The sequence below is a fragment of the Symphalangus syndactylus genome, chromosome 10 (genome assembly GCF_028878055.3).
Source record: "Symphalangus syndactylus isolate Jambi chromosome 10, NHGRI_mSymSyn1-v2.1_pri, whole genome shotgun sequence".
In the NCBI taxonomy this organism is placed as follows: domain Eukaryota; kingdom Metazoa; phylum Chordata; class Mammalia; order Primates; family Hylobatidae; genus Symphalangus; species Symphalangus syndactylus.
Window position 1 is genome coordinate 91,802,761 of NC_072432.2, and position 25,194 is coordinate 91,827,954.

The window sequence follows — 25,194 nt, forward strand, 5'->3', positions numbered from 1 at the left end:
GGGTCAGCGGACCCAAAGGTGTGAAGTGGGGAAATGCGCAGCCTGCGTGGACGTCAGAAATGTCAGAAACCTAGAGCTCGGCCACACCCCTCCTCTCCGTCTTTCCACGAGTTCGAGAAACTTACTGGCGGCGGCGTCTTTGACCCTCATCTGCATTTCAGAGCCCTCGCCTCCGAAAGTGCCCCTGGCTCAGGGGAGAGATCTCAATCCTCCTTTGTGAGGCGTGTTTGCATTGCGAGATTGGCAGCGATGGCTTCCAGATGGGGCTGAAACGCTGCCCGTATTTATTTAAACTGGTTCCTCGCGGAGACCTGTGAATCGGGCTCTGTGTGCGCTCGAGAAAAGCCCCATTCATGAGAGACGAGGTCCGGTGGGTTCTCTCGTACTCCTCGACCCCCTCTCCCACAATGCCCCCCTGTGCCCGCCCGCCGCCACCTCTCGGCTCCAGCCCTGCGCAGAGCGGCGGTGAAGCAAAACAGTTCCCCGAAAGAGGTAGCTTTTTAATTGGCTTGCCACAAAGAATCACTTATACGGCCCTGCGGTAATGAGTGGAACCGGATCAGGCGCGCCGGGATGCTATCTGCAGCCGTTTTGGAGCAGCAATTATGGTGGTGCTGGGCTCCTCCGTCCACACCTAGGGGATCCGGTTACGGCGCTGGCTCCTTTCTGGGGCAGTCATTTAATCCCACTTTTCACTCTCCCAGTGTCTGTGAGCGAGCCGTGTCCAGAGCCGCAGCCACAGAGTCACTCAGCGGCTCTTACACCCAGCGCAGCCTGGCCCCGCCCCTACGCCCGCGCTTCCCGGGCCGCCCTTCCCCGGGAAATCTGATCCGCACGGGGAGTGGCCCCTCTCCTAGCATTTGCCCCGCTCCTCCCTGGGTCCTCATGGGTGAGGGTGGGCTCTTCTTTAGTCTGGGCTGGAGCGCATTAACCGATGCCCCCTCTCCCACACCTTCCTCACCGCCTGCATTCTACTGCTCCAGCTATTTTAACGGCGGGTGTGTCCCAGCAACTTCTGTATTTTCCCTGGAATCCCTCACCCTCCTGTGATTATCTTGCCCAAAGGCTAGGCGGATTTCTTCTAGTGGGAAAGTAAAAGGGAACGTTTATCTTTGGATTTTCACTCTCTTTAAAGAGCAGTGGGCAGGCTCGTTTCTTTCTCTGCCCTCTGGGTTTGTGGCTCTTTCCTATTATTCATCCCCTGCTGCTGCTATTGCCTTGGGGATTTTGATGAGAAAAACAGCGCTGGGCGCTCCCTAGCACGTGGTGCGGGCTCTACAGCCCTTGGCTGCTAAGGAGCGCTCTTGTCAGCACAGGTTTCATTTGCAGCATGAATTCCAGACGGCAGGGCGCTGGTGGAGGAGACTAGTCCCTGCTATTCTTCCTCTGCATTCTTGGAGGAGGCCAGGCCTGGACTGGCCAATCTTAGCCCTAGCCAGGTCTTCAAGGACCCCTGCTCCCCAAACTAGGGTGCTGTTTTCAGATGGAGGCAGGGCCTCTCCAGGAAGGGCTACAGGTGGAGGTCAGCACTGGGGGCGCTTTGGCCCCACTTGCCTCCTAAGCAGTTTATTAGCCTGCCCAAGCCCCAACTGTATTGTTTGAATGGTCTATCCCCCTCCCCAAATTGGTCCTAATTCTAATATGGTTCAAAGAATGAGACAAGATCCTAATTCTAATAGCTCATCTTTTCACCCCCCTCTCTTATATATCTATTTTTGGAGCCTCGCTGCTTATAGATTCCAATTTTTGTAGGTAGAATTTTCTACATTCCCTCTGAATGTGAGTTGTCAGTTGTATTTAGCCAATCCCATAATTCCCAGAGGAAGGCAGAAGAAAGAAAACTTCTCTGCTCCTGGGCTGGTGGAGGGGAGGTCTCGCCATTTTTCTGTCTCCTTTCTTTTTATAGTCCCAGAATTCCTACTCAGCATATCTTGTCTCCTCCCTTCCGCTCACCCTCCAACTCCCCCCACCCACTCCATCACCTGGTCTCCCCCATATTAGGTGGGTAAAGAGAATATAGTATAGTAACCCCCACCTTCATTGCTGGGTCAAGATTTTCACTGGTGAATAGACAACATGATGCAAGGTGCATAATAAATATTTGTTGAATACATGGAAAAATCAATGATGTTTTAGGAAAATAATTTTTAAGTTCTATATGTCCAGGTGGCCCCAGCCTACATTCTTCAGCATTTGAATTCTGTCAAGTTGACTGCAACCTCTCTCTTTTTCTCTCTGGCTCCCCACCCCCTCCTTCCCTTGGCTCTCTGCTTCTCCCTCCCCACCCTTGGTGCAGAGGAGGCTGGCAGCTGTGTGCAGGATGGGCAGAGGTATAATGATAAGGATGTGTGGAAGCCGGAGCCCTGCCGGATCTGTGTCTGTGACACTGGGACTGTCCTCTGCGACGACATAATCTGTGAAGACGTGAAAGACTGCCTCAGCCCCGAGATCCCCTTCGGAGAGTGCTGCCCCATCTGCCCAACTGACCTCGCCACTGCCAGTGGTTGTAATTTATTTATTTCCTGTTCAACATAAATAAATTACTTGCAAGCACCGCAAACACGTTCCCATAGATGCTGGTCATCTCTGCAAAGCAGAGGGGCTAGTTATCCATGGGACCCAGTAGCTGGGGTAGAAAGGAAAGGCCACTTCTCACTTGCAGGTTGAAACTGAGTGAATGAGCCTGAGACACTAGAGGGGTCCTTCTTTGCCCAACATCTCCAGAAACATTTGCTTCCAAGACACATGAAGGACAGATGTGATTCTCCAAAAAAAAAACAAAAAAAAAAAACCTCTCTGAAATCATCTCTGCAAATTACTAGGGCCACTATGGAGATCAAATGCTCTGTCTGGCCAATCCACGAATTAGTTACTCCTCTGCCACTGACACCTTGTCTTCTCCTTAGAAGACTTCTATGTATGTGGTCTTCAGTGCGGAGAAAGCTCTGCCAGCTAGTGGGGAGACTGCAGGAGCAGAGGTTCCCTCTTTGAGTTATGGAACATTGGTGGTAGTTTCCTCTCTGCTATTACCTCTCTTGGAGTTGACCATTAATTCAGAAGCAAAATAATAGGAGAGGGAAGGGCTAGGCTTTGGGAGTTCTAATGGGGACGGGTGGAGACAGAGCCCCATGTGTCTGCGCTGTGGTGGGTGGTTATAAACTCCCAGTTAGATCCAGTGCTGGTGGATGATATATGTGCACGTGACCCCTTCCCAGCATTCATACAGATGTCCTATCTCCCTGCAGAGTGAGTGGGGACACTTGTCTAGGTTTTTTGGGTAGTTCTTGCTGTCCCTTTCCTGCTGAAGTAGAGAAGGCCATGGCAAGGGAAGTGAGAAGTTGCCTTTCCTTAACACTTCACCAACACTGGCTCCTTCATGTGCAGATTCCCAGATCCTTTCTGAGGGGCCCATGTGAGCGAAGTGTTGATTGCCTTTACTATTTTGCTGCTACCGTGAGGGAGGGGTTATTGACTGGGGATGGCACAGGCTATGATGCTCCGATGCTCTTCATAACTCATATGCCTTGCTGTTTTTGTGTTTTTATTTGTGCTTGCTTCAAGGAGACCCAGCTCTAATGTAAGACCTTTCTAAGTACCTAACTCTTCCTCTGGGAGGGCTTGGGGTTCGGGAAGGGCTTCCTACCCTGTGGGGGGGAAGAGAGACTGAATCTGTGCTTTCCTTCTTGTGGCTGATTAGATCTTGAGCTCTTCATTGCCTTTTTGTGCTGCCCTTGCTCCTTTCTTTTGCATGCTGCCTGCTTTTTGAATAACAAAGTCTGGGTCACCTCCATTCCTCATGGGGCCTCAGCAACCCCAGGGCCCCAGTGGCCCTAACACCCCAACAGAGGGGTTCAGTGGAGTCACAGGAAGCTGCCGCCTTCCTTGGTTGTGTCGTTTTACTTGTTTGATCTAATGAGTGTTTGAGTGACAAGAGTTGGTATTTTTCCATCTCAAGATTCTTACCTTCTTCTCTATCTTTTTTCCCTAGCAGGGCAACCAGGACCAAAGGTAAGGGCTTTCTTCTTTTTCTTTTTTCATATTTGCTTGGCTTTATATTTCCTGCTTCAAAAGCAATGCTATGTTAATCCAACCTGTGATTTTTTAGACATCAGAAGATATCTGTTTCAGAGGGCACCTCAACACAGGGGCTGCTGGCAGGGTTTTAGAGTAGGGGCTTAGTGGGCTTACTCAGCTTAATCCTGTGAATGTTTCATGTTTCAGGGACAGAAAGGAGAACCTGGAGACATCAAGGATGTAAGTACCAATTATTCTCACCCGGTATCGCAGCTGCTCCTCTAAATGGGTCATTTCCTTGTGCTGTCCTCTGACTCCCCGTCCCGTGGGGCTCTCTCTCACAGATTGTAGGACCCAAAGGACCTCCTGGGCCTCAGGTAAGAGAGGGAGAAATCCCTTTCTCTGTCCCTTCCTCACCGCACGCAAGTTACTGATCTGCAGGCTCCTGGCCTTGCTGTCATCTCACCATGTTCTTCACCTTCAGGGACCTGCAGGGGAACAAGGACCCAGAGGGGATCGTGGCGACAAAGGTGAAAAAGTGAGTAAAAAGCAATGCTGCTTGACCCCGGTGGACTTCCCAGGTCCCCCAAGGCCCCACCTTGTGTTTAAGAGCCTGGTCACCTCTTAAACAGCACCCCAGGGACAGATGGCTCTTGGAGAAACACTGCTTCCCATTGATGCCTTTTTTTCTTTATGCCAAGGGTGCCCCTGGACCGCGTGGCAGAGATGGAGAACCTGGGACCCCTGGAAATCCTGGCCCCCCTGGTCCTCCCGGCCCCCCTGGTCCCCCTGGTCTTGGAGGAGTAAGTATGCTTACTTCCCATTCCTTCAGGCTGTCCCTCCAGAAATGTGGCTTTTAAATTGCTACTTGCACTTACCTGGCTGGCTCCCAGGGCTGCCAGCAGTGTGTACATAGCCTGTCCATGGGCTTTGCCCTCAGGCCTGTAATTTAGTAGAGTCACATATTAGGCATGAGACTGTGGTGCTAAGGGCTGGCTTTTTTCACTAACTGGGATTCTATAAAGAAAGTCTTCAGTTACCTGGCTTCCTGGCATCTGTACCATGTGGTTGATGCTGGGGGGTGGGTGTAAGGGTCAGGAGGAAGGATGACTGGGCACTTGTATTTCCCTGGAAGAAGAGTGACCACTGTCCTTGGAAGACATTTCTCCTTGGTTCTTGCCAAGTACATTCCAAGCAACTATTTACTCTCATGAAAGAGCTCCACTGAGTGAAGGTGTGTGGCTAAAGTCAATTTTGGAATCAAACCAATCAACAAATTATATGATTGCCTAGTTTTTGCAGGTTTGCTAGTTTGACGTTTGCTGTATTTTAAATTCTTAAACTCAAATGGGCTCACAGACGCCTACTACATCTCTTGCTGAAATATTCCAAGACTGTTGATTTTAGTCTTTTGCTGGGCCTTAAAGTCTTAAAGAATAAAGAACACCCTTAGAAGATTTGGTTATGTTTCTCCATATATGTTAAGTAATATCTGTCATATTTTAGAGCATAAAAATAATTTTATAAAATGAAATGCAAGGAACTGATACTTCTCCAAATAGCACTTTCCCTTCCAGTGAAATGATTTTGCCGCTGTCATCTAATAATCCATTCCCAAAATTACTTTCCAGGCATCAGTGGTAATTCTGATCAACGATAGGTTAGTCTCCAACAATCAGAGTTTATCTCAGTAGAGTTCTTTGTATCCAGATGGAGCTTACCTAGCCAAGTAGGGAAGACCTAGTGCCTTTCAGCCTCCTGATGTTGTTGGGTTTCTTTGCAGAACTTTGCTGCCCAGATGGCTGGAGGATTTGATGAAAAGGCTGGTGGCGCCCAGCTGGGAGTAATGCAAGGACCAATGGTAAGAAAAGACACTAGTTCTTTGCAGCCAAAATGGCAGGAGGTGGCCCTTAGCAGAGCCAGAGAGTCTGACAACCTCTGCTTTACAGATAATTGCTTAGAGTGGCTCTCCTCCGTAGTTATGTAACCTCCCATTCAGCTAGCCCAAAGCATTTGGTTTTTAATGGCAATGGATGCCACTTTTAATGATGCGCTGGAGTGACTAAGAAGAATGAAGATGGGGAGATGCATATAGGCTGATCTGTTAGAAGGCCAGTTGCTATTGCTCTTGGAATGAGAACTGAAGAATGCAGACAGCAGCTACTGTTCTCCAGCATCCACAGACTTCCAGCAGGAAATCTCAGCCCGCAGCTCTGACTTGGCGCATGCTAAATGAAACTCAGCCTTTAGTAAACATGGCTGCTGTCCAGGAGAAAGCAAGGCCAGCTTTTCTGTCCAAATGGTGCCTATAAATAAAAATAGAGTGTTGCGTGGGGAGTGGGAAATGAGAGGGAGCAGCCACTCTAGGCCCCTTGCCCACAGAGTAACTTCTTGTCTTTTGCCCGGGCTGTTGGCTGGGAGAAGATGGCACACTGGAGGCCACTGAGGAAGCATGTGGGTAAACCCCTCATTTTCTGTTCTGATGCAGGGCCCCATGGGACCTCGAGGACCTCCAGGCCCTGCAGGTGCTCCCGTAAGTATCTGCAAGTCTTTTCGCCTCCATGGTGTTGCAGATGATTCCCAAGCACTATGATGTTTTAGCAGCTTATAGGGATTGACCTGGTATCCTTATTTTACTTTTTAGGGGCCTCAAGGATTTCAAGGCAATCCTGGTGAACCTGGTGAACCTGGCGTCTCCGTGAGTACCGGCACGGCCCTGTCCCTTCTCCGGGGGAGCCTCTAATGATAGATCACTGGGACCGCAGCTGCTGTCCCTCCCAAGGCTCTGCCCAGCTCTTTCCCATGGTCGGTGGCCCCAAGGAAATTCAGATGTCACTTCCTAGCTGTGGAGGAACTCTGACAGACAGCCCAATGTGGCAAGGACCACCAGGGACTCTGTCCTGACAGCCCCCTTTCCGGGTCACCCCAGCCTGTGCTGTCTGCTGCCTCCCACTGTGATCTCTGCACCTTTGCTCTGACCTTCCCATCTTTCTTCTTCATAGAAGAACTGGCTTCCAAAACTACAATGTCAAAGTTTTGTCCATTGCTCAGGTGTCTTCCCGCTCCAACCAGCTCTTAAACTCTCCTCCTGTGTTTGTAGGGTCCCATGGGTCCCCGTGGTCCTCCTGGTCCCCCTGGAAAGCCTGGTGATGATGTGAGTACACACGAGTAGACAAATGAGGGGCTGCCTCCTTTGAAAGGGCCGAGAGAGGGTGTGTGCTGGGGGAGTGACAGGGAGGCACCCAGGGTGGAAGTGTCTTGAGGAGCAAGACTGGGCAGTCCCAAACCCTGATGCCATCTCCTATCTATATGGCCACTGTGACTGTGCTGGCAAGTTCCCTGGGGACTGCTTTGGATCCAAGGGGAAGAGAAATAATTAAAACATCATTAGCCCCAGGAAGGGAAATTGAGAAATGAGAGAAGGGAGAGAAAAAAATACAAGGCAGAAAGACGTAGAGAAGGAAAAACAAAGAAAGCAGCGTTCAACAACCCAGCATTATCTTAATTGTAAATGAGTTAGAAAAAGCACAGCCTGAGTCAGGATGTCTACAAAGGATGCAAACGAAATGAAGAGACAAGAGTTGGCACTCTTGGGCTATTTTTATGAATAGCATTAGACAGTAAAAGTCTCTTGAGGTTAGGGAGAGCACGTCCAGTCAGCAGAACCTAGGAGAGGAGAGAAAAAGCCTCTCAGGGGAAGTTGGAGGCTGGTGAGGACAGAAGAGCTTACCCATGGGCTATGCATGTGTCCAAAAGAATAAATCGTGGCCCCTGAAAGGCATCCAGGCACGTGGAGTCTGAAGGAGGTGAGGGAGATGAGTGAGCCGGTGGGCAAAGGCATGGAGGGCTGGAAGGAGGGAAGCCCTCTGGGGTGCCCCCACTATGCTACTGCGTCTCTGAGGAAGCTGGGATATCTCTCTCTCTCCCTTCAGGGTGAAGCTGGAAAACCTGGAAAAGCTGGTGAAAGGGGTCCGCCTGGTCCTCAGGTAAACGCCACCTTTCCCAGGCTCAGGCATCTTTCCCAGCGTCTCCCTCCCTGTGGCCTTAAACACAGTGCATCCAGTTCAATGAGGTCACTTCCGAGACGAAACACCAGTAGCCCCTACATTTATCACAACCATGTTTGTAATCTCCACTCAGGCTCTCATGAGGGAGGCTGGGCAGTTGTTATTTATACCACTTTGCATAAAATGGGGGATACGGGGAGGGGTGGTCTGGATTTTACAGAAAGAGCTGTCCAAGTGTAGGGCTTCGAGACAATGCCCTGGTGGCCCAAGGGAGCTGGAGGCTCTCCTGCAGTCCAGGGCAGCTTTCCCCTGTTATTTTACTCTGTGCTCTGAACACCTCCACTTTGGATTGCAGGGTGCTCGTGGTTTCCCAGGAACCCCAGGCCTTCCTGGTGTCAAAGGTCACAGAGTAAGTATCACGGGTGAGAAGGTTGGAAGGAAGAGATGTCTGGTGGGACAGAAAAGCACTTTGGGGTGCGTGCATTTCTTCCAACTTGGGTTTCCCAGAAGTCTGAGTGAACATTTTCTCTTGTTCCCTAGGGTTATCCAGGCCTGGATGGTGCTAAGGGAGAGGCAGGTGCTCCTGGTGTGAAGGTGAGAGGCCAGAAAGTGCAATGGGATGGGGAGGAGGGAGACAATGAGGAGCCCCTCTTCCTAGCCAGGGAGACGCTGTGGAGCTCAGTGGAACTAGCTCCTCAGAACAGCCTTGGCTGGGAACACCAGCCCTACATCCTGATGGGCCAACAGCAGGCCTGGAGAGCTCAGGGCATTGTCCCTCACAGGACTGAAGTTTGTGTCAGTGTGAGCTGAGATGACCAGGGCTTTTGGCGTCTTCCCTAGGAGTTTTCTGGGGGCCAAGAATGGGGTCCCAGACACTGACCTTGAGCATCATTTTTCCAGGGTGAGAGTGGTTCCCCGGGTGAGAACGGATCTCCGGGCCCAATGGTAAGTATGGACACCCTCCAGGATGGTTTATCAGAGACTCTTCAGACCATCAGATGGCTGCAAAGATCACCCTTTGTGCAAAGTTCATATTCAGTGTTGTAGATTTCATCTGATTGTGAGCAAAAAGCAAAATGTATTAGACAGATGATTTGTTCAAGATTTCACCAACATTTCCTTAAGATAGCCACGTTATCACACTCAAGCTGCTCCCATTTTAAAAAATTCTGTTGAGTCGCAACCTTTTGTCAAGCTCTTCTACTGCAAGGAGCAAGGTGTGCTTGTAACAGAGGTTCCCAACAGGTAGCAACAGGAACATTCGTGTGTTCTGCCTGTGGAGAAAACTGTTGGGTGTGATCTGAGGCGTCCTGGCTAGTCAAGGAGCCAGCACCATCAGGAGGTCCTTGTTTTCCTGGGTGGGGGCATCCTCCCTCCCTCTCCTCTGGCATCTGCAAAGGGCCCACAGGTAGCAATGGTCGCCCTGAGCACCGTGAAGCCAACTCACGCTTAGGCTGTCCTTGTGTGTGTTCCAGGGTCCTCGTGGCCTGCCTGGTGAAAGAGGACGGACTGGCCCTGCTGGCGCTGCGGTGAGTAATTGACAAAGCCAAATGCCACCATTTGCCGAGCACTTCCGAGTTTACAGGTTTGTTTCTCTTGACCCTCGAAACAACCCTGTGAGGCATAGGGAGTATTGTTATCCCTTAAGAATTCACCCCCAGTGTGCCCATCAAAAATTCCCAGGCTGAGTCTGCACAGTTGAAGGAGGAAGGATGGGAATGGGAGGGTGGATGGGTGAAAGCAGGATTCTCTTAACTGGTCCAGATTATCAGGTAATCCCTTCAACAGCCGCCACCCACTCCCTGGGCAATCCAGTTGGAGTTTACAGACAGACTTAGTTGGCTATAGTACCACCGCGCTACTCTCCGTTCTTCCTGGTTGCTTAAATGCCCTAGAAAAGTGCAACAGCTGAGCATCGACTCACAGGGCTCTATGCTGGCTGCTGCTGCGAGGGATGTTATGCTACAGTACCAGGGACCACCATTCCATAGGCACTTCCTGTGTTTAATACCCTATATGCTTTACTTCATCTCATCTTCTTCCACAGCCTGAGAGGTGGTTCTATTCTTCTCCCCATTTTACGGATGAAAAAACCGAGACACAGAAAGGTGCAATAGCTTAAGATAAATGGTGCCTTGCAGCCTCAGACTCTGGTGGCCTCTAGTTAATGTGGGAAATTAAGGGTGAGGGGATTGGCAGCTGATGGAGGGTGCAGGGTGCCAGACAGAGGCGTTTAGCTCTGATCCCTTAGCAATAGAGAGTCCTTGTAGGCGCTTGGTCAGGCGAGTGATGCGATGAAAGCTGTGTTTAAGAAAGATTATGCTTTCTGCTGATTTCATACCCCTACCACCCAAGCTCTGAGGCCCCTCCTCACAGGTCCTTGCAGGGCTGGCCAAAATAAAGCAGCTTCACTCCGTTGTGCTGCTTTCCAGCTAATGTGTCTGTTTGGCAGAAGTTTCCCTCAATGGCAGATCAGTGAAATAAGCAGAAGCCTCGACCCCCCTTTGTCAGCCAGAGCTGCTAAAGTGCCTTGCCCCAGGGTCACTTTGTGTGAGGGGATTAGAGAGCACTGGGGCTGCCAAGAAACACTGCCGTTTCTACAGATTAGCAGGAGGCTGGCTTGTGGCCTTTTAGCGAGGCTCAGAGCTGCAGTGGCCCTAGTCTGCATGGGCTAAAGACAAGCTCCATCTCCTGTCCTTGTTCCCTCCTTCCTGGGCACAGCCGCCCTGCTTCTTGGTTCTGTTTGTTGGTTCCTGTCCCCACGGTAGTTAGGCTGGTAGCATGTGTAGGATTTGGCTTAGAAGATTGACAACGTTGCCTTTGAACCCTTCTTTGCTCCCCCTCCCTCTCCCCTCCCATCAGACTCTTCTCTGGAGTCTGCTCTGCGAGGCCTCTGCTCTGTGGTCTCCCAGCAGCCTTCTCAGCCTTGACTTCCAGAAGTGGGCTGTGCAGTGTCCGGGGTGTGCAGGCCCCAGACACGGGGCAGGCTCCCGGAGATCCAAGTGCTGATCTAGTGTCAAGGCTGGCCTGGAGACTGGGCTGGGTTGGCGTCTGCCTGCTGTGGTCATGTGCCCTCCCTTGGGCCTGACTGTGTCCTCTCTCCAGACTTGCTGCAGGGAGAGGTGGCAGATGCCAGCCTAGTTCTGGCCTCTCAGAGCAGCATGGCAGCTCCCTTTCACTCAGGCCCAGCCTGGGCCTCCCTGCTGGCTAACCCCTGGGGAGAGGGTGCTCCAGGGCTTCCCAAGGAACAGCTTCCGGAAGCAGCAAGGCTAGCCCAGAGGGGCTGCGGCCAATCCTGAAGCTTTATGTTCCTGCTGACATTTTTTCTAAGTCTTTCTCGCTTTCCTCTTAAATGCCAATCTGGAGAGTCTCCGTTAAGAGAAATGGACCCCAGCCAGGAAGAAGAGTTGAGTTGTATTTAAAACACGAGCTCCCCCTAAAGCATCCTTCTCTAGCTTCTAAGGAGAGGCAGAGACTGGCAGGCAGGACTCAGCAGGGAAAGGTACCCCCCTGACCTGCTCAGTCAGCCCCTAGGCCCAGCTCCACCCAGACTGTGGCCCTCAGAGTTTGGGTAAAGAGTTCCCTGGGCCCTAAGGAACCTTGAGAGAGCATTTGAGGGGTGCCACCACAAACTTGGCAGAAAAAACCCTCCCCCTCCAAGTCCAGTCTTAGAGAAGGAGCTGGCAACCTTGCCTTGCTTTGTAAGCCAAAGCCCCTTAGGGCTTGAGCTCAGATGTAGTGTGTGAGCTGTGGCTGGTGCCCTGCCCCATCAGGGAGCCAGTGGGAGACATCCTGTGGGCATCTTTGTTTTCTGTAAGAACAGGCTGTCTGGGGATGGGCCAGAGGAAGAGGCAACCTGGAGTCAACCAAGAGGAGGCCTTAACCAAGCCTTAACCAGAGAGGTTAACCAAGCCTTGAAAGCGCTTCCCCCTGAGCAGGCAGGAAGCACTGAGTCCACGTGGTTGCCTCGCTGTTTCATTTCCTTGCACTCAATTCTCTCAGTCTTTTTTTTTTTTTTTGAGACGGAGTCATGCTCTGTCCCCCAGGCCGGAGTGCAATGGCGCGATCTCAGCTCACTGCAAGCTCCGCCTCCTGGGTTCACACCATTCTCCTGCCCCAGCCTCCCGAGTAGCTGGGACTACAGGCGCCCGCCAACACGTCCGGCTAATTTTTTGTATTTTTAGTAGAGACGGGGTTTCACCGTGTTAGCAAGGATGGTCTCGATCTCCTGACCTCGTGATCCCCCCGCCTCAGCCTCCCAAAGTGCTGGGATTACAGGCTTGAGCCACCCCGCCCGGCCCTCTCAGTCTTTAAATGATCACTTGGCCTTGAAGTTACGGATATTTGGGGTCTGAACTGAAGTTGAAGAAAAGAGGAAATGATTTAAGCTTTATTTAAGATTAGGGGCCAGGTGCGGTGGCTCACGCCTGTAATCCCAGCACCTTGGGAGCCTGAGGCGGGTGGATCACCTGAGGTCAGGAGTTCCAGACCAGCCTGGCCAACACAGCAAAAACCAATCTCTACTAAAAATAACCATAAAAAAATTAGCCAGGTGTGGTGACACATGCCTGTAATCCCAGTTACTCAGGAGGCTGAGGTAGAAGAACCGCTTGAACTTGAGAGGTGGAGGTTGTAGTGAGCCAAGACCGCACCACTGCACTCCAGCCTGGCGACAGAGCCAGACTCTGTCTCAAAAACAACAACAAAAAAGATTAGAAGAAGCCCACTACTGCCCTCTGGCCACCCACTCACACAGACACCAAAGCTGCAGCCCACACCTCGCCATCCTCGTGCTCTGCCCTGGGACACCCAAGACACAGTGTCTCCTTCGTTTTCTGTAAGGGTGGGCCGGGAGCAGGGATGGACAGGGCCTGTGGGCACCTCTCATGGTCACTTCCTTCTTGCTCACAGGGTGCCCGAGGCAACGATGGTCAGCCAGGCCCCGCAGGGCCTCCGGTAAGTTCATTTCATCCTCAGCAGGTCATTGTTGCTGTGCTTTAAGTCCTGTTAAGCAGCCCAAGGCAGTCTGCAGGGTTTATTGGGTGCAACCACAGCAGCACTCCGATGTCTACTGGAAAGGGGGAAGAAAGAGAAGAAGTTTGTAAATATCAATTGAGCATGTCCATAACAAGTTTTGAAGCACGGGCTCATTTTCCTCAGCCATCCTTGCAGCAGTCTTTTTAGAGGAGGGAGGTCAAAGGAGTTTCTGCTTCTCACCGCAGATGTAGTCAGAAACTTGCTTTGCCTTCTGAAGCCGGGCAAAGTTTCCTGGGGACGCTGGCAATGGGGACAATTTTCATCAAAGGCCTTTTAGCCACGATGGATATGGAGTGAAATCAGTACAGAGGAGGGGAGGAGTGTGAGGTGTGCGGGTGGCTCGCTTTGGAGGCCAGAACTGGCATTCACCTCTCTTCTCATCCGCCTGCTCTCTCCAGGGTCCCGTAGGTCCTGCTGGTGGTCCTGGCTTCCCTGGTGCTCCTGGAGCCAAGGTAGGCGCCCTGTTGTCCCGTCAGGAATTTCTGGGTGCCGAGAAGCTGCCCTTTCCCCGTAACCCTTGCTCATTGCTCCCTCAACAACCACCTGCTCCCTTCTAAGAAGTAGCTCCTCACCACCCCACCCACTGGCCCCTCCATCCAGGCAGGGCAAAAAGCCAGACACTCACAGCCTCACCTGGAGGGAAAGTAAGACAGAAGATAAAATGTGGGAGATCCAGTTACAACTTTGGAGTGGGGAAAGCTGGACAGAGAAGAAGACAGGGACATACCAGAGGCCTGGCAGGGGCAGAAGGCCAGGAGTGGCAGCACAGGGAAGCAAACCTAGGGAAGACCCAACAGCTGAGCAAGCTCGGGGCCCTGACGGGCACTGGAGGGAACTGGGCAGGGAAGAGGGCACAGGCAGGGAGGCCCCGCTCCCCTCTGGGTTTCTGCTTCATTTGGGGTGCCTGGCTCTTCCAAGCCATGTTTAATGGAGTTCTCTGGAGGATTACTAGAGGCCGGTGGGAGGCCAGCCAGTTCAGGGACAGGCCTCGCAGCCCAGGAGGGATTCCAGTGTGAACGTCCCTGGGAATGAATAAGGAGCCTCCATGTGTCACTGGCATCAGGTTGCTTTTCCCCTCCTCGGGGTTTCCATGGCAACCAGACAGTGTCTGAGGTCCTGGAGCCGGGTGAAGGAGACCCATTGTGAAGAGGGATAGCGGAAGGTGAGGGGGGCTGACCTTTGGAAAATAATAATTACCAAAGTGAAGCAGGAATGTTCTGAGAAGAAACCTGAGGAGGCTCTGCCCTCTCTCCAGGTCGGCAGCCCTCCCCAGGGACTCTGCCATCTAGAGTGGGTTGTAATTTTCAGGAAAAAATGAAAGTAAAAGCACAAGCCATTCTGTGGGGAGGGGGCTTGCTAGAGGCCCCCCCAAGGGGAATTGGGCTGCATTGAGAGCAGGGAGGGCAGAGTCCCCATGTGCTTTTGCCTTGGCTTTCTGGCTTACTGAGAACAGACTGGGGCCAGAGCCAGGGGTGTCACTGTTCACCCGTCAGCCAGATGGGAGTGAGGTGGTGCTCTGAGCCGGGATGTTCAGAGACTTAGAAGGGACCTCAGTTCCTCAATAAAATAGAAAAACAGGAGGTGGGGGAGAGAGCGGTGTCCGTCCATCATCCCACGGTGCCAGATGGCAGGTCCCCAGCCCACGATTTTCTGATGGTGTCGATGGAACAGCAGGTTGCCCATTGCTGTAGTATGTAGCTGTGCCGTGGCGTGTGGAGGCTCACTGTGTAGAGACGAGGTGAGCAGTAGAGGAGGCAGGCGTGGGAAGTCATCAAGTCATCAGCTCGGTCAGGCAGGGACAAAAACGGCAGCGTGACCTGTGTGTGAATGCACATGTTCATGTGCAGGGTTGGGTGCGTGTGCATAATTCAGTACTGTGCTCGCAGCTGGCCCTGAGCTATTGCCCACCTGCTAGAGGTCTGTGTCCCCTCTCTTCTTCTTCATTTCATCCTCCCTGTCTCTTCCCAGGGTGAAGCCGGCCCCACTGGTGCCCGTGGTCCTGAAGGTGCTCAAGGTCCTCGTGGTGAACCTGGTACTCCTGGGTCCCCTGGGCCTGCTGGTGCCTCTGTAAGTGCAGCTTCTCTTTGGCCTGGGGGGTCTTGACTCTGTACTTTGCTCTGACAGTTGTGGGCTCCACTCACCAAACCTTCATTCTGGCCCAATGCCTGTCCCCATCTCTAGATGTGTCCCCTTCTATCCCATCTTCCCCTTGAAACACACAGTGGGAATGTCCCTGAAATGGACAGCACCTATGCCAGGTCCCTGGATCTGGACCCTGGAGGGCTGGAGGTGGTTGGGGTTCATTCTTTGCTGCTTATTTGACAATGTCTCCTTTTTCAGGGTAACCCTGGAACAGATGGAATTCCTGGAGCCAAAGGATCTGCTGTGAGTGTTGCCGCTGGACTTTGCTACCCCAAGAGAGCCCGGTCCTGCCTCTCCCCTCTCCTGACACCCCTCCCTTCTGCTCATGCCCACAGGGTGCTCCTGGCATTGCTGGTGCTCCTGGCTTCCCTGGGCCACGGGGCCCTCCTGGCCCTCAAGGTGCAACTGGTCCTCTGGGCCCGAAAGGTCAGACGGTAAGAGCCCAAAGTGACCCCCAAGTTCCACTGACATCTCTGGAGTCAAACCCCATCACCCCTCTTTCCCACACTCTCCTGCCCTGGCCTCACAGCAGCCTCCATCCGAGGGCATCTTGAACAGGGGTGGGGCAGGCTCCCTGGAGAGAATCTGGTGTGAGGACCTGCCTCTCTTTTCAAGGGTGAACCTGGTATTGCTGGCTTCAAAGGTGAACAAGGCCCCAAGGGAGAACCTGTGAGTATCTGCCCCCAAGCCCTTGTCTTCTCTGCTGCTGTTCTATGGGGCACAGGCCTCAGCCCCACCGCCCCACTGCCTACCTCCTCCGGGGCTCTATCCCCCAATCTGGGTCCTTTCAGGTTATGCCTGGAGGAGACTTAACAGGGCTGAGAAGGCCCAGATACAGCTTCAACTCCCATCCTTGGTTTGGCCAGTGTGAACAGTTGGATCTTTAGACCCTCTCCCTTCCCTCTGCCCTGCCACGGCTCGTCCTTTATGGCCTCTCGTCCTCAAGCCCCCCCCCGGCCCTGAAACAGTTGCCCAGGCCACTTCCTCCATACTCTGAATCGAGGCTTGCTCCAGGGCCAGGTGAAGGCTCACTCTTTCTCTTTCTTGCTGGTCCTCAGGGCCCCGCTGGCCCCCAGGGAGCCCCTGGACCCGCTGGTGAAGAAGGCAAGAGAGGCGCCCGTGGAGAGCCCGGTGGCGTTGGGCCCATCGGTCCCCCTGGAGAAAGAGTAAGTGAATGAGGAGGCTCCATCCCACGGGGGCTGTGACCTCGAGACGGAAGTGGAGTCCTTGTGGTCTGTGTTCTGGTCAAGTCCCATGACTTTTCCGCATGTCATCCTCCTCTTTCTCCATCCACACCACGGGGGGAGGCAGTCTGATCCTGAGTTGTGCTGCCAACCGCCAGACTGACGTGAAATAGTCTGAGTTCCTTCCCAGGAAGGGGGACAGGCTCCAGAAGTTAACCTCTGAGAATCCTGCAGGCCACAGCTACTGCTCCCCAGAAATTGGGGTTGGTGGGTTAGTGGGATGGACCCGCTGGAGCTTGGCTGGGTTGGGGCCGTTCCCACTCACTGCCTCTCCTCCCTGTGGCTCCTTAGGGTGCTCCCGGCAACCGTGGTTTCCCAGGTCAAGATGGTCTGGCAGGTCCCAAGGTGAGTGGGAGAAGAGGGGCTGGGGTCCCTCCCTGCATCGCTGAGGTCACGTGGTATCCCACTGACTCCCTGTGCACCCTTGTAGGGAGCCCCTGGAGAGCGAGGGCCCAGTGGTCTTGCTGGCCCCAAGGGAGCCAACGGTGACCCTGGCCGTCCTGGAGAACCTGGCCTTCCTGGAGCCCGGGTAAGTAGCAGAGCTGCTGTTTCCCTTGGCTTCAGACTCTGGGCAGACCCTCGGGCCCTTCCTGGCTGGCTCCCTCCAGCCCTGCACTGCCAGGATTGGGAGGTCCTGGGGCTGGCTCCTGACCCCACCCTCTTCTCTCTCCTGAACAAAGGGTCTCACTGGCCGCCCTGGTGATGCTGGTCCTCAAGGCAAAGTTGGCCCTTCTGTAAGTCTATCCTCTGAGGGCTGCTAGGAGGTGGGGGGATCTCCCTGGGGAAGCAAGGGAAAAGAGAGATGGAGTTTGGGTTGGGGAGGCCTGGAGTACTGTGAATTTTGAGAATCGTGATGGGGGTAGATGGTAGGCACTGGGGCCAGATGTAACCTGTGCAGTAGCTATGAGCACTGAAAATGCCACCCCAGTATGCATTCGGGGCTTATCCTTGGGGGACTGATGGCATCGTGTGTGCACTTTCTGGGGCAGCTTTCTAAGCTCAGTGGTGTCTTGTTGTAGATGGGCCCATGGGTGTGATGTGGTCAATCCTAGATGCTGAGCATGTGTGGCTGGTGCCTAGTCCTGGGCCTGCCATGTAGGCCCTTAGTGGATGTTGGATGGGTGGATGTGGTCAGAGTGTCTATGTTCTGAGAATGGTGTTCTCTCTTTCAGGGAGCCCCTGGTGAAGATGGTCGTCCTGGACCTCCAGGTCCTCAGGGGGCTCGTGGGCAGCCTGGTGTCATGGGTTTCCCTGGCCCCAAAGGTGCCAGTGTAAGTAATAATTTGCTCTCCTATTTCCTTCCATGTGGTGCTACCTACCTCCCTGCCCTCTTGGGGAAAGGGCTGGGTCCTGAGTAGAGTTTAGCCAGGGACAGTGATGAGTGGGGCTCCTGTGCCATGGGTGGCAGTGGGGGGTCTGCATGTGATTTGGGGAAAATCTATGGCCCCACAGAGCCTCGGGGCATTGCGGCCATAATTGTTCCATGTGGCAGTGCCCAGCAGGCTGGTTGCCATTATGGCCCCTGAACAGAAGAGAAGTGCTGGTACTTTGCTTTATCTTGGCCGTCCATCAGGATGTGGCCCCAAGCCTCAGTCCCTGCAGCCCGGTCTGCCCCCAACTCCCTCCCAAACCATCCGCCTCATGGCCCTGCCCTCTCTTTCCTCCAGGGCGAGCCTGGCAAAGCTGGTGAGAAGGGACTGCCTGGTGCTCCTGGTCTGAGGGTAAGTATCCTTCCCCGCTGCCCATGGCTTGGTGTTGGCAGGGCATCTGCAGGGAGGACAGGGGAATGGCCTCCCCATGGCATGGTCCCGGGACCCCTCAGTATTGAGTGTTGATCTCTGTGGCTGAGCCCCGTGCTGGCTGGGCCCTTTGGGTGGCTACACAGGGAGACTTCTGTTTGCCATTGGTCAGCAGGCCAGGGAGCTGGGGAAGGCTTCCATGCTGAAAACAGCTAAGAAAAGACGGGGCCTGAGAAGGAAGGGAGGTGAAGGTGTGGAAATGGAGTTCAGCTGGGGTACTGTGGAGGTCTGGAAACTCTGAGCCAGAAGTACCTTTGCCCAATCCTAGGGGGACTGCAAGCAGGAAGAAAAGCGTGTCATTGCATTTTCTTTTTCTCTTCCGTCTAGGGTCTTCCTGGCAAAGATGGTGAGACAGGTGCTGCAGGACCCCCTGGCCCTGCTGTAAGTACCTGCCCAGCCTCCCCAGGTGGCCCTGGGGGCAGGGGCTGGGAGGGGTGGGGGTGGGAGAGCCCATCCATTAATGGAGCTGACAGACGTGAATGTGAGCTGAGCTGGTACACCAGACTCACTCTGAGCTGAGGCAGGGTGTCCCAGGAGGCTGTGTGGACCCACATTGGCGGAGAGGAGTGTGGGTGGCTGATGGGAATGCAGCAGGGAGGCATGCACGCACTGTCTGAGCAGTGCAGGAAGACGCCTGTCCTGCCCACCCTGCTGACCTCCCCTGGGCCCTACTAGCTGTGGCTCTCAGGGTCTCTGGAACACTGGCTTAGCTCACCTTTTCTTTCCCACTGCAGGGACCTGCTGGTGAACGAGGCGAGCAGGGTGCTCCTGGGCCATCTGGGTTCCAGGTAGGTGGCTGGACCGGGCGCTCTGTCCAGTCCTTTGCCATGCCCAGGCCTCCCTGGGGCAGCAGCAGGCACTACCGGTGGAGGCCCACACCTCTCGCAGGGTGCCAGGCATCGAGCCTTCCCTGCACCCCTGGCTGTCACTGCTGCTGCCTCCTTCCTTTGGGTCTGCCCTATACTGTGCCTCCCTGGAGGCCAGGGCAGCAAACTCACTCCTTTGCTAACACTTGTCACTTCGGCTTCTAGGGACTTCCTGGCCCTCCTGGTCCCCCAGGTGAAGGTGGAAAACCAGGTGACCAGGTGAGTATGGGGCTCTTTGGACCTGTTTAGATGGGAAGGTCTTTTCTGATGCCCAGGAGGCAAGGGCAAGACGGCGTGAGGATCCCTGTGAGGCCTGGGAATGTCCTGGACCCATGTCCCAGCCTCCACAGATGACACAATCCCCCATGGGAGGAGTGATATTCAGCCCCGCTGTGGAGGATTGTTCAGGGGTCTGTGACATGAAGCCTTCACTCTCACACATCTTTCTTTGTTCTCCAGGGTGTTCCCGGTGAAGCTGGAGCCCCTGGCCTCGTGGGTCCCAGGGTGAGTGTCCCGTTGGCCACTGCGGGCGGCCTCCTTGGGCCTGCCCTGGGTCCTGGGCTCCTGCTCCTTTCCTCACCTCCCTGCTTCTCCCTGGACCTTCTCCCCCACTGCTGTTGGTTGATCACTTCTTGGTGTCTCTGCTGCAGGGTGAACGAGGTTTCCCAGGTGAACGTGGCTCTCCCGGTGCCCAGGGCCTCCAGGGTCCCCGTGGCCTCCCCGGCACTCCTGGCACTGATGGTCCCAAAGTAAGTGAGGCTGCATCCTGTAGGGGTCTTCTTGGCAGCCTGGGAGTCCCACTGAGCAGGGAGAAGGGGAGCGGGCTCAGGAGGAATGAAGAACAGAAGTGGGGGGAGCTGGAAAGGAGGTCTACACGGGAGGAAGGGAAGGAAGAGGGGTTTGGGGCCCTGGGTACCCAGGCTCCGTGAACAGGGGTTCAGGGAGAGGTGCTGTCCACTACAAACTCCCTCTTACCTCCCCCCGCAGGGTGCATCTGGCCCAGCAGGCCCCCCCGGGGCTCAGGGCCCTCCAGGTCTTCAAGGAATGCCTGGCGAGAGGGGAGCAGCTGGTATCGCTGGGCCCAAAGGCGACAGGGTAAGTACTGGGGTTCCAGCCTCTCACCAAAGCTGTGGCTTTGCCACATTCCTGCCCCTTGTGATCCCTTCCGTTCCCTCGTGGCACCTGGTGATGAGGGTTTCTGTTAGCCCTTTTTGAGGAGCTTAAAGACTCCTTTCCAAAGCTCCCTGCCTTTTAGTGACATCCTCTCCCCTGTTCCTTCATCTCGTCCCTGCCGCTCCTCACCCACCCTGAGACCACAGCAAATCCCTCTTGGGCAGGGACTGGGCTTTCCCTAGCACCCCAGCCTGGGTGGGACTGAGCAAACCATGGGGGTCCTGGGGTGCCCGGCTGAGGCGGCTGGTTTTCTCTTCCCTCAGGGTGACGTTGGTGAGAAAGGCCCCGAGGGAGCCCCTGGAAAGGATGGTGGACGAGTAAGTGAATGCGGGCTGCCGGACTGCTGGGCACTGGGATCCTAGACCTGCACCCAGGAGAGCGGGAGAGGGGGTTGGGCAGTCTGCCAGTGGGGTCCCTGGTCCTGTCTCTGTCGGGGCTGGGCAACTGCAGGGACTTCTCTGTTAAACTGGGGCCAGAGGGTAAGTGGGAGCCCTGGAGGCGGTGGGAGCGCGCACCAAGGTTGGATTGGTGCTGGGCCGTACGTGCTCGGCCGGCTCAGCCTGCCTCCCTCACCTCTGCCTGCTCTCCCCATAGGGCCTGACCGGTCCCATTGGCCCCCCAGGCCCAGCTGGTGCTAACGGCGAGAAGGTGAGTCCCGGCTCCTTTCCTCTCCACGCCTTGCCTCCCTGTCACGCCTCCTTCCTATCTCCTGCCAAAGGCGGTTCTGTCTTGTCCTCACTCACCACTGTCACCCTCCCCCGGGGCTGTGAGGAGTGAAGAGGAGGTCTTCTCAGAAGTGAAGCCACTGGCAGTGTTCCCTGTTGGGTGGGGCAACTGGGCTGGGGTTAAACGCGCATTCAGCAGAGGCCCTCGAGAGGGTGCGGGTGTGGGCTGCACAGTAACACGGGCTGTGCCAGGGGGACCTGGAGCCCTCTTCCCATGAGCAAGGCCCCCCGAATGCACTTTGCCCTCTCCCACTCTGCCTCCCCACCTTCTCACCCCTGGCTCTTCCTCCCTTTCCCGCCCTCAGGGAGAAGTTGGACCTCCTGGTCCTGCAGGAAGTGCTGGTGCTCGTGGCGCTCCGGTGAGTGTCTGCCCCTCTGAGCCTGGCTCTGCCCGAGGCCCCTGGGAACCAGAGAGCCAGAGAGCCAGCGCGGGCCCTCATGCTGCCTGGTGGGCCTGCGTGCTGCCAGGCACTCGTTCCCTCCCTGCCCACTGGGTCTAGGGTGGGAGGAGAGATGGGAAGGGAAGGGTGAGGGCTTTTGGGTTAACAGAGTCTCTGCCTGCGTTCAGGACTAAGGCTGCTTTCAGATGCCCGTCTCTGGGGAACAGGAGGCTGGGCAGGGCCCAAGGGGCTCTTGGAGGGGAGCAGAAGCAGGTCAGGCAGCGGGGCCTGACCTCTCGCCATGCGCCCTTCTCTCACAGGGTGAACGTGGAGAGACTGGGCCCCCCGGACCAGCGGGATTTGCTGGGCCTCCTGTGAGTATCTCTGTCCATCCTCCTGGGTCCCTCCACTCAGGCCAGTCCCACATCCAGCATCCTCGGGCATTGGAGCTTGTCAGGGAGGGAAATGGATGCTCCTCTCCTCTCCTTTCCCACCTCCATACTAATAGAACCATCATGTCCAGACCAGGGTGGACACACATGCAGATACTCACAGAGTCTCCCGCTCTTCTGGAAGAGCTCCAGGGTTTTGGCCTGCCCCTCACACACCCGCTTCCTCCCTCCTATTATAGGGTGCTGATGGCCAGCCTGGGGCCAAGGGTGAGCAAGGAGAGGCCGGCCAGAAAGGCGATGCTGGTGCCCCTGGTCCTCAGGGCCCCTCTGGAGCGCCTGGGCCTCAGGTGGGTAACACGGCACTCCAAGAATTGTTCCCTCAAGGAAGGGCTCCTGGGGTGCAGATAGGGAGGCCCCAGCAGGCTGCACAGAGGATGGTTCGCAGGCCTGGGAACACCCCCATGTCAGTAGAAGGAGCTTCCATGTGACATGTGGGCTGTGTGGGTGGGGTGTAGGGACTGACAGAGTACAGGCTGGCCACAGCCAGCCACAACCAAGCTGCTGGTCTCCTGGGGCGGCGGCAGGAATTGCTTCCCGGGAGGCCAGACCCCAGACCGGTTCTGTGGTTGCCTGACCGGCTTCTCCTAGAACACAAGTCTCCTGCGGCAGAGGGAACAGGCCTGCCTGGGGCAGCCTCTTCAGGCTGGGTTTTTAGTGCCAAGAAAGCTGCATCTTTGAAAACCTCAGGGGTCCATTGTTGGGGCCCAGACAGAAGCCCACCATCTTCCCTGGGCCACTGGGCCTCACTGTCTCCCTCTTTCCTTCCCAGGGTCCTACTGGAGTGACTGGTCCTAAAGGAGCCCGAGGTGCCCAAGGCCCCCCGGTGAGTGAGGCCTCTCACACCCCACCCTGCACCTCACAAAGAGGGCCCGGCCCCAGAGGCTCCCATGGCAGGGGGTGTTCTGGGATGCCCCCGACTCTTTTCCCAGCCCTGTGTTGGTCCCCAGCCTAAGCCCACCCACAGCCAGGTGGGAGAGAGGGCGCCTGTGGGCTGGGTGCACTGTGGTCCCGGATTCCCCAGCCCGAGGCTTGCCCCTCGTTCAGCTCCCTGAAGTGCTGACTGCGGAAGCCGGAGGCAGGGAAACAGCCTGTGCCTGCTTCTATGGCCAGGCCCGGGGGCCCTTTCTCCCTCCCTGGCTCCCCCTTGCTGCTTTGCAGCCCCTCGCCCTTTCCATACCAGGCTCTGAGACCACCCCCGCCCCCCGCCCATTTTAGTCTCAAACCTCCTGAGGGCTTGAGGTTCTCAGGGGCTCTCCTCTCCCCACACAGGGAGCCACTGGATTCCCTGGAGCTGCTGGCCGCGTTGGACCCCCAGGCTCCAATGTAAGTGATGCTCCTGGCATGACAGGCACAGGCAGGCGTGGAATAGCCTGGCCCAGCACCCACAGGGTCTGGAGAGCTCCAGGCCGGCCTCCACTCCTCTGAGTCCGTTCCCGCCCCCTGGAGGAGTAGCTAACTGATCATGGGGACCTATCCCCTGAGGGTGGCTGGGGGCAGGGTTGTGGCCCTGCTGTTAGCCATGGGTGGCTGCCCTGCTGGCTCGGTGGGCAGGACAGGGCTGCCACGATTACCTTCATCCTGGACAGACGTTTCTTGAGCATGTTCTGTGCACTTGCCTGTGTGCTTTAAAGCAAGTCCGCATGTCCTGGGTCGCTGTCAGGGAGTTTGCCTGGAGGGAGTAGTGGTGATGAACTCACTGGGTTACCAGCGCCATAGGCAGAGGGAGCGAGTGCTGGGGGCAAGCTCAGGGGTCAGAGGGGCAGGGCTGGAGCAGCTCCTGAGGAAGGGGGATTGAGGACAAAGGGAGGAGGAAGGAGGGATTCCAAGTAGATGGGAGAAAGCAAAGCGAGCAGGGGCTGGAGAAGCCAGGGCTGGCTGCCCAGAGCTGTCTCACATGGTGAGAAGGTTGCAGACGTAGATTGGGGTTGGGGGGTTAAGCTGCCTGCCCTTAGTGTGGGGAGGTAGAGAAGCCCCCAGAGAGGAAACTGCTGTCACTGAGGCCACAGTGACTTTGGCAGCCTGGATGAGGAAGGGTGAGATGAGTCCTCACTTCCCGCATTTTCTCCTTCTAGGGCAACCCTGGACCCCCTGGTCCCCCTGGTCCTTCTGGAAAAGATGGTCCCAAAGGTGCTCGAGGAGACAGCGGCCCCCCTGGCCGAGCTGGTGAACCCGGCCTCCAAGGTCCTGCTGGACCCCCTGGCGAGAAGGGAGAGCCTGGAGATGACGGTCCCTCTGTAAGTCCCTCACCAGGCCCATGCCAAGGTCCCTGGGAGCAGGGTCGTGAGTGGCTTCTGAGCTCACAGAGCATGGGGTAGGAGGGGGCAGGGGCCGTGGGGATGCCAGGGAGCGGGGCTGCACAGACAGAGCTATGCTGAGAGGGCAGAAGAGGCTGGGCCACTGTCAGTTCTCATCTCCCTCCTCTCCTCTCTCAGGGTGCCGAAGGTCCACCAGGTCCCCAGGGTCTGGCTGGTCAGAGAGGCATCGTCGGTCTGCCTGGGCAGCGTGGTGAGAGAGGATTCCCTGGCTTGCCTGGCCCATCGGTGAGTGTGGGGTGTCCCTCCCTCCATCCAAGCTGGGCCCTGCCTGCCAAGGCTTCTACCTCCCTCAGCACCCTCAGGACTGTCCCTTGTCTGCCCTCTCCCTGGAGGGTCAGTGGGCCCTGGGCGGGGGTGCTTACCATGTGCACTCATCATCCTTGTCTCTGTCCCTCCAGGGTGAGCCCGGCAAGCAGGGCGCTCCTGGGGCATCTGGAGACAGAGGTCCTCCTGGCCCCGTGGGTCCTCCTGGCCTGACTGGTCCTGCAGGTGAACCTGGACGAGAGGTGAGCAGTGGGACCTCCTGGGGTGGCCCTGATTGGGGAGAGGGGCCCTGTGAGTCTCTGTGCTGGGCCAGCCAGGACAAGTCGCAGGCAGGGCCCTGGAGAAGGGGGTGGCAGCGTTGGCCGACAGGCCTGAGAGCCTAGGTGCAATGGGAAGGTTGTGGGGGAGAGAGACGGGCATAGAGACCAAGAGCCGCTTCCGGAAGGAGGAGGGAAACTTGGTGAGAAGTTTTGGCTTCGAAGTGTGGGTGAGTTGGGCAGAAGAGAGAGGCCTGGGCTTCTGAGGGGGCATGGGGGAGCAGAGGGAGAGACGGGCAGGAAGCAGCTCTAAATGCATTCTTGTTTCACTTTGTCCAGGGAAGCCCAGGTGCTGATGGCCCCCCTGGCAGAGATGGCGCGGCTGGAGTCAAGGTGAGTGTCTGGTGTCTGTGTGTGCGGGGGGATGGGGAGGACATTGCCTTGGGCCTGACAGGTCAGCTGGGGGTGGCAGGTTGGAATCAGTCTCATCTCAGCCTAGAAGGACCTTCTGTTCCTGTC

General features: G+C 55.7%; 1 protein-coding gene and 3 long non-coding RNA genes across 6 annotated transcripts in view; 1 reads left to right on the top strand and 3 right to left on the bottom strand.

Annotated features, from left to right (window-relative positions):
* Positions 1-25,194, top strand: part of COL2A1 (collagen type II alpha 1 chain) — a 31,356-nt gene that overhangs the window by 2,062 nt on the left and 4,100 nt on the right. The window contains exons 2-45 of one of the 3 annotated variants that reach the window (XM_055295096.2): positions 2,297-2,503; positions 3,992-4,008; positions 4,222-4,254; positions 4,359-4,391; positions 4,499-4,552; positions 4,716-4,817; positions 5,798-5,875; positions 6,503-6,547; positions 6,659-6,712; positions 7,115-7,168; positions 7,947-8,000; positions 8,377-8,430; positions 8,562-8,615; positions 8,922-8,966; positions 9,497-9,550; positions 12,933-12,977; positions 13,457-13,510; positions 15,027-15,125; positions 15,399-15,443; positions 15,536-15,634; positions 15,816-15,869; positions 16,259-16,366; positions 16,736-16,789; positions 16,875-16,973; positions 17,125-17,178; positions 17,617-17,715; positions 18,112-18,165; positions 18,571-18,624; positions 18,978-19,031; positions 19,275-19,328; positions 19,569-19,613; positions 19,760-19,858; positions 20,097-20,204; positions 20,546-20,599; positions 20,877-20,930; positions 21,313-21,366; positions 21,708-21,761; positions 22,019-22,126; positions 22,609-22,662; positions 23,109-23,162; positions 23,912-24,073; positions 24,272-24,379; positions 24,553-24,660; positions 25,015-25,068. In XM_055295096.2, coding sequence (XP_055151071.2) covers positions 2,297-2,503; positions 3,992-4,008; positions 4,222-4,254; positions 4,359-4,391; positions 4,499-4,552; positions 4,716-4,817; positions 5,798-5,875; positions 6,503-6,547; positions 6,659-6,712; positions 7,115-7,168; positions 7,947-8,000; positions 8,377-8,430; positions 8,562-8,615; positions 8,922-8,966; positions 9,497-9,550; positions 12,933-12,977; positions 13,457-13,510; positions 15,027-15,125; positions 15,399-15,443; positions 15,536-15,634; positions 15,816-15,869; positions 16,259-16,366; positions 16,736-16,789; positions 16,875-16,973; positions 17,125-17,178; positions 17,617-17,715; positions 18,112-18,165; positions 18,571-18,624; positions 18,978-19,031; positions 19,275-19,328; positions 19,569-19,613; positions 19,760-19,858; positions 20,097-20,204; positions 20,546-20,599; positions 20,877-20,930; positions 21,313-21,366; positions 21,708-21,761; positions 22,019-22,126; positions 22,609-22,662; positions 23,109-23,162; positions 23,912-24,073; positions 24,272-24,379; positions 24,553-24,660; positions 25,015-25,068 — 3,080 coding nt within the window. Of the gene's footprint in view, positions 1-2,296; positions 2,504-3,988; positions 4,009-4,221; positions 4,255-4,358; positions 4,392-4,498; positions 4,553-4,715; positions 4,818-5,797; positions 5,876-6,502; positions 6,548-6,658; positions 6,713-7,114; positions 7,169-7,946; positions 8,001-8,376; positions 8,431-8,561; positions 8,616-8,921; positions 8,967-9,496; positions 9,551-12,932; positions 12,978-13,456; positions 13,511-15,026; positions 15,126-15,398; positions 15,444-15,535; positions 15,635-15,815; positions 15,870-16,258; positions 16,367-16,735; positions 16,790-16,874; positions 16,974-17,124; positions 17,179-17,616; positions 17,716-18,111; positions 18,166-18,570; positions 18,625-18,977; positions 19,032-19,274; positions 19,329-19,568; positions 19,614-19,759; positions 19,859-20,096; positions 20,205-20,545; positions 20,600-20,876; positions 20,931-21,312; positions 21,367-21,707; positions 21,762-22,018; positions 22,127-22,608; positions 22,663-23,108; positions 23,163-23,911; positions 24,074-24,271; positions 24,380-24,552; positions 24,661-25,014; positions 25,069-25,194 lie in introns of all 3 variants that reach the window. The other 2 variants (XM_063611261.1, XM_055295097.2) reach the window with 2 other exon arrangements.
* LOC129491163 (uncharacterized) lies at positions 7,510-12,034 on the bottom strand. The gene is made up of 3 exons (XR_008660465.2): positions 9,469-12,034; positions 8,902-9,075; positions 7,510-7,680 (listed from the first exon to the last, which is right to left on the bottom strand). It is a non-coding gene; the product is annotated as an uncharacterized lncRNA (long non-coding RNA).
* LOC134731653 (uncharacterized) lies at positions 12,107-13,549 on the bottom strand. Its single transcript, XR_010114110.1, has 3 exons — positions 13,428-13,549; positions 12,800-13,092; positions 12,107-12,710 (listed from the first exon to the last, which is right to left on the bottom strand). It is a non-coding gene; the product is annotated as an uncharacterized lncRNA (long non-coding RNA).
* LOC129491164 (uncharacterized) lies at positions 20,206-22,025 on the bottom strand. Its single transcript, XR_008660466.2, has 3 exons — positions 21,282-22,025; positions 20,856-21,046; positions 20,206-20,291 (listed from the first exon to the last, which is right to left on the bottom strand). It is a non-coding gene; the product is annotated as an uncharacterized lncRNA (long non-coding RNA).